This window comes from Alosa sapidissima, chromosome 7 (assembly GCF_018492685.1).
Source record: "Alosa sapidissima isolate fAloSap1 chromosome 7, fAloSap1.pri, whole genome shotgun sequence".
Classification (NCBI taxonomy): Eukaryota; Metazoa; Chordata; class Actinopteri; order Clupeiformes; family Clupeidae; genus Alosa; species Alosa sapidissima.
In genome coordinates this window covers 2,972,501-2,982,500 of record NC_055963.1, presented here as the reverse complement: position 1 = coordinate 2,982,500, position 10,000 = coordinate 2,972,501, and the positions used below count along the sequence as shown (strand labels likewise).

The 10,000-nt window shown below is 45.6% G+C and overlaps 1 protein-coding gene across 7 annotated transcripts in view; it reads right to left on the bottom strand.

The window, feature by feature from the left end:
• The window catches only part of LOC121713124 (ral GTPase-activating protein subunit beta-like), a 47,406-nt gene that overhangs the window by 24,653 nt on the left and 12,753 nt on the right, over positions 1-10,000 (bottom strand). For 5 of the 7 annotated variants that reach the window (XM_042097474.1, XM_042097473.1, XM_042097476.1 and 2 more), the window contains 5 exons: positions 9,178-9,359; positions 6,738-6,886; positions 6,076-6,295; positions 5,012-5,047; positions 1-172 (listed from right to left, as the gene is read on the bottom strand). The exon at positions 1-172 is cut by the window's left edge and continues 39 nt beyond it. In XM_042097474.1, the coding sequence (XP_041953408.1) occupies positions 1-172; positions 5,012-5,047; positions 6,076-6,295; positions 6,738-6,886; positions 9,178-9,359 (759 nt within the window). The remainder of the gene's footprint in view (positions 173-5,011; positions 5,048-6,075; positions 6,296-6,737; positions 6,887-9,177; positions 9,360-10,000) is intronic. The other 2 variants (XM_042097475.1, XM_042097479.1) reach the window with 1 other exon arrangement.

The following is a 10,000-nucleotide window of genomic DNA, read 5'->3' as shown; positions in this document are numbered from 1 at the left end:
TTGCTGCAGAAGACCCTGCAGAGGGCACCGCAGGCCTCGGCTCGTCCAGCCTCGTAGCTGTCGGGGAGGTCGTGGGCGTCGAACAGCGGGTTGGACACCAGGGAGTCCTCGGACAGGGCGGACAGCTGAGAGCCCTTACGCCGTAACTCCAGGCCCACACCGGACACCACCGCTGGAGGGAGGGAGAGAGAGAGAGTTAAACACACACACACACACACACGTGCGCACACACACACACACACACAACTCCAAACCCACACCGGACACCACCGCTGGAGGGAGGGAGAGAGAGTTAAACACACACACACACACACACACACACACACACACACCACAACTCTAGGCCCTAGACACAACTCTAGACAGTCAACTGCTGGAGGGAGAGAGGGTGTTACACACACATACAGTGGGTCCCCGTTAAGTTTGGACGGGTTCCTTCATGAATCACGATCCCCATTTTCTCAGCAGAAATGGCACAAACTGCAGTTGACACAAACAACCACAAGGTGTCACTTGGGTGCCACTACTATTTTTGATGCGACTGACTTACTGCTTCCATGACGCAGCGGGGGCACGGGAACTTCAATTGATCACGGTAGTTTAAGCTTACACTTGACAAAACATTCTAATATGAAAATGTAGATGCAATTGTTGTAAAATGGTGCAGCTCCTTTAAGAAAGCACCGTGTGCAGGGATGGAGAGAGAGAAAGCGAGAGGGGATAGGCCTATGTGTGTTAGAACTAAGCGTGTGGGAAAAGTACGTGCTGTTGAGACTGGAGCGAGTCATATTCAAAATAATGCAAAAAAAAAGCAATTATCTTCATTCATTGCAACCAAAGCATGACTGCTTGCCGACGTTCAAACGAAAAATATATCAAAGCACCTTTTGCGTTTGAATGTAGCACGAAAAAATGTTTAAACAGCTGGACAAATGATTTAGCTAATTGATTATATAACCTGTACACCAGCAATTGTTGAACATTTACCTGTACAAGTACATTGACAGTAGCCCAGCCTAACAGCATGTTGTAGGCCTACTGTAGAAATTTCACTTAAATTGCAACCGCAACATGCCTGCTTGCCAACGTTCAAACGACAACGAAAAAGATAATAAAACAACAAGAGGGTTGAGTCTGAATGACACTGAGTTTTTAGACACTGAGTTTTTGTAGTTAAGAAATATTTTCGTATAAAAAAAAATGGTCATTCTTCAATCTCCTTCACTGACGCCTATGGAAAAGGCTTAACGTCCCAAAACAACGATCAATGATCATCAAATTTCTCTCTCACATTGCTCCTCATAACCATCTATAAAAAAGTGTTTTTTCTTTTCTTTTTGAGCACATCCGAATCCCAGGACATAACGCACTGGACCTTATAATAGGCTCGAGATATAATTCCAAAGGGGGCAGATATGGGCCACTGCACTTAAAACTTAAAAAGATGAAGCTTTCCGAACTTTAAAATTGCGATCAGTGACTGGCATCGGGTGAACGAAGCTTTTCGAAGTTGAACAGGCTATTAAAAAATATTTGCGCACCTCCATGTCACAGGAGAGACTGGGCTCTCCCTTCTATGAAAAAGACGTTAGGCTACCTGCAAACTGGCCTATGATTTCATTGCTGAGTTTGCGGCAAAGCAAGAATTTTTTTTTTTTCCTGAGTCAGGATATGGCGAGTCAGTGTCATTTATTTGTCCAATGTTAGCCTATAGATACAGACCAGTACATCTTATCAATAGTTTGAATGTCGTGTGTGTTTCTGCTCATTGACAAATACCGTTCAGCACAATGATTCATGCCCAATGAATTCCCCCTGTTAAAGTGTTCGCCTTTGTTACACTATTTGGTTTCGTGATGTAGCCTATGATAAACACCATATGGCCAAATATGTGACTCAGCTAATGTTATAGGCTATACAATTGAATTTCCCCTCTTAAAGGCAAGCTGGTGTAGCTTATTAGACTAGGCTACTATTAAAATACACCGACGGTAGCCTTGGCTATGTGTAAAGTAAGCTATCGCATGATTTCATGCACGTAAGTGAAAAGGGCCTTGCATCTGTCAAGTTGGCACAGGGCCTCGCATCCCCTTGCGACGGCCCTGCAGCTCCTCCTAAGACAGCGAGGAAAAAGTTAAAATACGCGATAAACCCGGGAAAAGTTGACAGGTTTGTTTCGGTCCCGGTGATTATTTGTGAAATTGTGCAAACGACAGCCTTTTCAAGGCATTTCAAGGAAGGAGTCGTAGCATGCAAGCTCCCAAATTGACCCAGTAGCCTAAGGCATCAATACATTGTTGGGACTGGGGAGGATCATGCGTTTTTTCTCAATCACTTTGGAGGGTCATAGAAACAATTCTTGCTGGCGAGGGAGGGTCACGTCTTTTTTGACTAACGCTCCCAAAACTCCTCCGGTAGCCCCTTAATTAAATAAATAACGAACAGTCCCTAATTGATTAATAGCCTAGGCCTACACCAGCAATTGTTGAACATTGACCTGTACAGGACATTGACAGTAGCCCAGCCTAACAAGCAAATGTTGCAACATACATCAAAAGACGCAATTAATCAGAAATAAATAATGTAATCTGCATCGCTTTATTTAACAAACTGCAAGCAACAAGAGCATTGAGTTCGCTGTAAGGCCAAACCCAAGAGCAAAGCCTATCTGTTAAGGCAGTCGATAGGCTTTATAACGAGCTGTGTGCCTGGAAAGACGATAGATGACGGCTCTGGTCATCCCATACCCTCCCCCCACTTCCTGTAGCCTACCATTATGAAGGCCTGTAGCCTAAAACGACTCGTTTCCGTTTTGTGACATTAAGCTTTTTCACGTTAAGCCCCCCTCCCCCATCCCCTTCTTTCACAAGCAGTGGGGGAGCGCGGGGCACAAAGTAACACTTTTTGGAAGACAAAGGAGGGTTCTCCGCGCTTCTGTCGTTTGGCCACAATCCGTTGCAACCAGGCCAGGACAGATATTTTAGAGAGGAGAGACGCCGGTGCAGCTCAGATGTCTTCTTAATTTTCTTTATTCTTCAGTAAAAGCTGCAGAACATTATTAAACTTTGACTAACATTTCGATGTGTCGATGTTTTTGACTAACGAACATCGAAACGTTAGTCAAAGTTTAATAATGTTCTGCACCTTTTACTAAAGAATAAAGAAAATTAAGAAGACATCTGAGCTGCACCGGCGTCTCTCCTTCTCTTTTTGGCTTTGGCTAAATATTTCTAAAATCATTTGAGTTTCACTAGTCACATGTTTTAACAAGCAACACTTGTTATTTAACTAATAACAGACGTGTGTCGAAAATTGACTTTATTTTCCATACGGAGAAATAACATATGCAGAGTCTAACCAAGGTCAATCTTGCCAAAAAAGCCCTCAAACCTGAAAACACATGAGGCAAAAGTGCAAAACATCACAAAACTAACTAAACTAACACGCGCATATTTTTGTATTGCAATCATTGTAGCCTACAGTTGTAACAGCGCGTAACAGTCGTTTTACTCCCCGGATGCGCTCATTATAAAGAACGTTTAACGTGTCCCAAAAACAGCTATCAATTAATCACCAAACGTATTATAAACAAGTATTGCCAGGAGCAACACCTTGCAAAAAATTATAACAATAGGCCTAGGCCTTTATATGGCTCTGCTCCTGCCTAGATTCGAACTCAGAACTACCTGAAAGTTGCAGACCTGTTCTGGAAATACGTGCATTAACCCACTCGACCGTCAGACAACGCTATCTGCTTCGAGTAGGCCTATTGGGTAGGACTGTAGCCTACACTGGTTGCTGTGGCACAGTCTTGAGTGACCGAATTCGTTTTTCTTTGTCATATGAATGCTGTCATTTTGTTAACATTACTGTTAAGGAGATGCTGTAGGCAAAGTCTATATTTCAACCTCGTTAGTGTAGTAAAAAAAATCAGAACTATTCACAAGGTTTCTGGGCAGCATATTTATGTTCTGTTAGCAAGCGAACTTCTCATGACTACCGACAAAGTAGCCTACTGCCAGCTGACGAAGCTCTCGTTTTAAAACATTACTGAGAGACAGACACTGTACAATCAAGAAATCTTGCCACTGAATCCAAAACTATGTTTAACATTATGTACAAGGCTTAGGCTACAGTGGACTAGCATGTTGCAGGGGCTGCTAAAAACACAGAGAAACGCACTGAAAACTCGGCCAATCACAGCCCTTGCTGTCGAATGCGCCGTCTGGTTCGACCGTGGAACTCCACAGCGGACTATGCTGCCCCCAAGCGGCTGCAGTTGTACTTACATTTCACCATTCACCATGATCGTGAATGAAGTGTCAATTTTTAACTGGGACCCTCTGTACACACAGACACACATGCACGCACACACACACACACACACACGCACGCACAGACACACGCACGCACACACACACACACACACAGACACATGAACATGCACCTACGTCCAAATGGCTCATCAAAACACAAACTGTTCAAAAAACACACACATGCACACAGATGTTACACTTTAACCTGCAACAGAAGACATGCATGTCTATGCACACATCCACACACACACCAGTACAAAACACACAGTCATGGTGTGACATCAGAAAAGTCTCCATATTTTTCTGCAAAGCACACACATCTATCTGATGTCCATGACCTACATTTGTGATGCTCCTCCTCCTTCAACTGACACAAAGTGCAGCAGACGATGAGCACACCCACACACACCCACACACACACACACACACACAATCATCGCACTGAATCGACACATACACACATGCCTCACACATGACAACAACCAGCGAAAAACAATAGAACAACAGAGTGACCAAATGGAAACTCAAAACAGGAAGTGGTGAGAGAACTATCCCACAAGTGCATGCTGGGAAACTGAGTATTTGAGCGCACACAAGAGAACAGAAATGTGAAAATAAAAGCAACAGCACGTTGAAGAACACATTCCACATACTGTAACAGTTTGAAACACAGAGAAGCAGCGGTTCCTACTTACAAGACTTATACGAGAGCAGAATTTGGATAAAGGTTGCTGAGAGAGGAATGAACAGCACGCAGAGAGAAAGAGAAGGAGAGAAAGAGAAGGAGAGAGGGATGGAGAGATTAGGAGGAATCAGGAGAGTTTCTCTCAAACTAGTGTTACTGAAGGAACACACACACACACACACACACACACACAGTTCTGGAGTGACTTGATTGAATGGATAACTAGTCATGTTGGTGACAGCTTTTATCACCAAGATGCAGCACCAAAAACGTTGCGTCCGCACGGAGTTGTACACATTGACTATGCAAGTGCATGTGCACGCACGTTTTTAAAGCAGTCGTACGGCCAAAAAAGTCTAAATCAATGAGAGCGTTTCTTTATTTCTCATCTTATCTATAGTGACGTGCAGTACAGAGGCACTTTGCTCTCTGGGGAAACAACTGAAGACGACTTGTTGATACAATTCCAGGAAGGCTGCAACAATTAATTCTTGATTAATAGATCAGTTATCAACTATCAAAGCGCTCATTTGAAGTCTTTGAGTAACTTACAGTGCTGCTCCTTGACAGAAATCTGAATATCTTTGGGGTATGAACAAAACAAAGCATTTGAAGACATCATCTTGGCTTTAAGAAAACACTGATCAACATTTTTCATTTAGAAAATAATTGACTGATTAAAAGTTATGAGGCAATTTAGTTACAGCCCTTAATTAAAGTTAGGTTTATTTCATGATTCCGCCATTCATATCTGATTAGATTAGCGGCTATGGTATGATTGAGTGATTAAGTGATTGAGCTTGTGTGTTGAGACATGTCCACAACAGCAAAACTAGTGCACTTTGGAGACACAAATGTGCAAGTATGCGCTAAGGTTCTGTGGCTACAGCAATAAACTAGTACTGCATCAAATGCACACTAACATTTAGTCACAAACCTGACACATAAGCATTAAGTCACAAACAAAACACACACACACACACACACACACACACACTAAAGCTACATCAAACAGCCACTGGATGTACAGACCCAGGATGCTGTCACACCACACACACACACACACACAGGTACCTGTGCGGCTAGGGTCGTGGATCAGTCCCCTTTGCAGTTTGCAGTGCACTAGAGCAGCATCGAACAGCCACTGGCCGAACAGGTCCAGGATGCTGTTGACCTTCGGACGAGAGGGGGCGGGGAGGGGCTGGGGCTCCCAGCTGCTCTGATTGGGGCTGGAGAGGGGGGAGGAGCCAGAGGGAGGGTGGGAGGAGCTCCGGACCGCGTGGGAACCACTACTCTGAGGGCGGAGAAGAGAGCAGACAGACTTACTTCCTGTTCGCTAGGGGGAGGAGTCAGGCGCAGGAAGAGACTTTATAAGGAGAGTAGGAGGGGAGGGGTAGATGCAGGACGCAGGATCAGAAAGAGGGAGGAGTTAGAGAAAAATGTCTGAAAGAGGGAGGGGTTATATTCATAAGGGGAGGGATTTGACAGGAGATGGAGCAGGGACGAGAGGTGGGAGGAGTTGAACAGGGAGAGGGTTTATAGAGGTGGGAGGAGTTAAATAGGGAGAGGGTGGGAGGGGTTAAATAGGGGCAAGTTAAGAGGGTGTGGTTAATAGAGGTGTGAGGGGTTCAGTGGGTGGAAGGAGTTATAGAGGGGTATGGTTAAGAGAGGGGTGTGGTCGGAGAGGGGTGTGGTTAATAGAGGGGGTGTGGTAAGCGGTAAGGGTGCAGCCTCACGCTGGAGGACTTGCTGCTGGTCTTGCTGGCCACGGCGGAGCGGTGCCTGCGGCTGTGGGGGGGTGTGCTGCTGGTGCTGGAGGGGGGGGCCACGCTGGTCCGGCTCAGAGGGGTGGGGGGAGAGCTGTCCGCACGCGGCCGAGACATACCTGCACACACAGATAGGATGGGGGGGCATGGTTAGAGAGGGTGTGGTCCTGTATATGTGGTTCTCATATACAGACTAGTATCCTAATAAGGCATTCTCATATACTAGACTAGTATCATAATGGAGGCATTCTCATATACAGACTAGTATCCTAATAAGGCATTCTCATATACTACACTAGTATCCTAATAAGGCATTCTCATATACTAGACTAGTATCATAATGGAGGCATTCTCATATACAGACTAGTATCCTAATAAGGCATTCTCATATACATACTAGTATCCTAATGGAGGCATTCTCATATACAGACTAGTATCCTAATAAGTAGGCATTCTCATATACACACTAGTATCCTAATAAGGCATTCTCATATACAGACTAGTATCTTAAAGGGACACCAGGCAACGTTTTCGTGTTAATTAATCATCTTCGTAAGTCGGTATATGGTTAAATGACTCATTACAGGGCGAATGAAGGCTCTCTCGCCCGCCCCTACTGCCTGTAGGAAGAATATCCCGCTTGCAAGTTCAGTGTATCGTACCCGGCGACCGAAGCGGTTTCAGTTTACATCCTGCATCCACAGCACAGAGGCAGGCTAACGAAACGCTAGCGATTGTTGCAAACGTGTGTATAATGGCAGAGCCGGCGAAGAAGCAGCGAAAACCCTTGACGGAAGATGCAAAGAAAAGAAAAAGAGCTTCAGACCGAGCGAGGGGGAGTTTCGTAGAGAAAAAGCATCAGGCTTGCCTGGTGTCCCTTTAATAAGGCATTCTCATATACAGACTAGTATCCTAATAAGGCATTCTCATATACAGACTAGTATCATAATGGAGGCATTCTCATATGCTGTACAGACTAGTATCCTAATGGAGGCATTCTCATATACAGACTAGTATCCTAATGGAGGCATTCTCATATACAGACTAGTATCCTAATAAGGCATTCTCATATACAGACTAGTATCTTAATAAGGCATTCTCATATACAGACTAGTATCCTAATAAGGCATTCTCATATACTAGACTAGTATCCTAATGGAGGCATTCTCATATACAGACTAGTATCCTAATAAGGCATTCTCATATACAGACTAGTATCCTAATAAGTCACAACGAGTCAGCCTATATTGCATTAACGCATCAGCGATTATTGCTGAATATTTTCTGCAACACGAAGGGAGTGTCCCACGGAGATGTGGACCATGCTGGTGGTGTGGACCATGCTGGTGGTGTGGACCATGCTGGTGGTGTGGACCATGCTGCTGGTGTGGACCATGCACACGGAGATGTGGACCATGCTGCTGGTGTGGAAAGTGACTCCTCACAAAACCATGTTGTTGTTGCCGCTTTCCTTTCAAAGGTCTTGAATGAAAAAGCTGTTTGTATTCTGGGTCTCTGAGGAACTGCTTAACTCTGTTTTTCTCACCCGCCCATGTGAACACACACACACACACACACACACACACACACACACACCAAAGGACTGGCATCTTCGGAGCATAAACATGGCAAAACTCCATAGAACTGAAGAACATTCTGTGATTATTGTCAAAACCACAACTCCTGCAGACACACCCGAACGCTCTCTCTCTCTCTTCCACACACACACAAACACGCAGACGCACACACACAGACACACACACATTGACGCAGACTCACACATGCGCCCTGATTTTATAAAATTGCAGAGGAACTGGAGCTCTGAGATGATAATGTCAGTCACACATCCACACACACACACACATCCTTATACACTAACACACACACATGCATCCATACACACAGACACACACACATACATTTCTCTCCACTGTATGAGTACTGCTCCGAATATGGCACCTTCCTCTTTAGTAGACACACTAGCTAGCCAGTGTACTCTCTCACACACACACACACACACACACACACTCTCTCACACTCAAACACACACCTGTGCTATCCACCACAACCACCAGTCTCACAATAATGTTCACACCAAGTGACACCCTCATCCTTCTCTGTCCCTGAATGCCCCTGTGCGTGTGTGTCTTACCCATGATGCCCCTGTGCGTGTGTTTTACCCACAATGCCCCTGTGTGTGTTTGTACTACCCACGATGCCCCTGTGTGTGTGTCTTACCCACAATGCCCCTGTGTGTGTGTCTTACCCATGATGCCCCTGTGCGTGTGTGTTATACCCATGATGCCCCTGAGCGTGTGTGTTATACCCATGATGCCCCTGTGCGTGTGTGTTATACCCATGATGCCCCTGTGCGTGTGTACTACCCATGATGCCCCTGTGCGTGTCTTACCCATGAAGGCGTCGACCAGGGTGCTGAGGGCCCGCATGGCGCGGTAGAAGACGTGGGGCAGCTGGCGCAGGCAGGGGTGTAGCGCCACCTCCTGGGGATGGAGGCCACCTGCGCTCAGCAGCTGCTCCTGGAATTTGGGCGTCGTGCTGACCTGCACCGGGTTGCTCAGGTCCACCAGGTTGCTACGGAGACAGGGAGGGAGAGGAGAGAGGAGAAGAGGTGTGTGATGTGGTGGGGGTGGGGAACGCTGTTTCTGTACGAGTGTGTGTGTGTGTGTGTGTGTGTTCACCTGAGCATTTGTTAGTTATTGTGTGAGTGAGTGTGCCTGTGTGTGTGATTGTGTGTGTGATTGTGTGTGTGATTGTGTGTGTGATTGTGTTCACCTGAGCATCTGTTGTGTGTGTGTGTGTGTATGTCTATGTGTGTGTGACTGTATGTGAGTGTGTGTGAGCGTGTGTGTTCACCTGAGCATATGTTATTTGTGTGTGTGTGTGTGTGTGTGTGTTCACCTGAGCATCTGTTATCTGTGTGTAAGGTGTCTGTGTGTGAGGTTGTGTGTGTGTGTGTGCTCACCTGAGCATCTTTTATCTGTGTGTGAGGTTGTGTGTGTGTGTGTGTGTGTGTGTGTGTGTGTGTGTGTGTGTGTGTGTGTGTGTGTGTGTGTGTGTGTGTGTGCTCACCTGAGCATCTGTTATCTGTGTGTGAGGTTGTGTGTGTGTGTGTGTGTGTGTGTGTGTGTGTGTGTGTGTGTGTGTGTGTGTGTGTGTGCTCACCTGAGCATCTGTTATCTGTGTGTGAGGTTGTGTGTGTGTGTGTGTGTGTG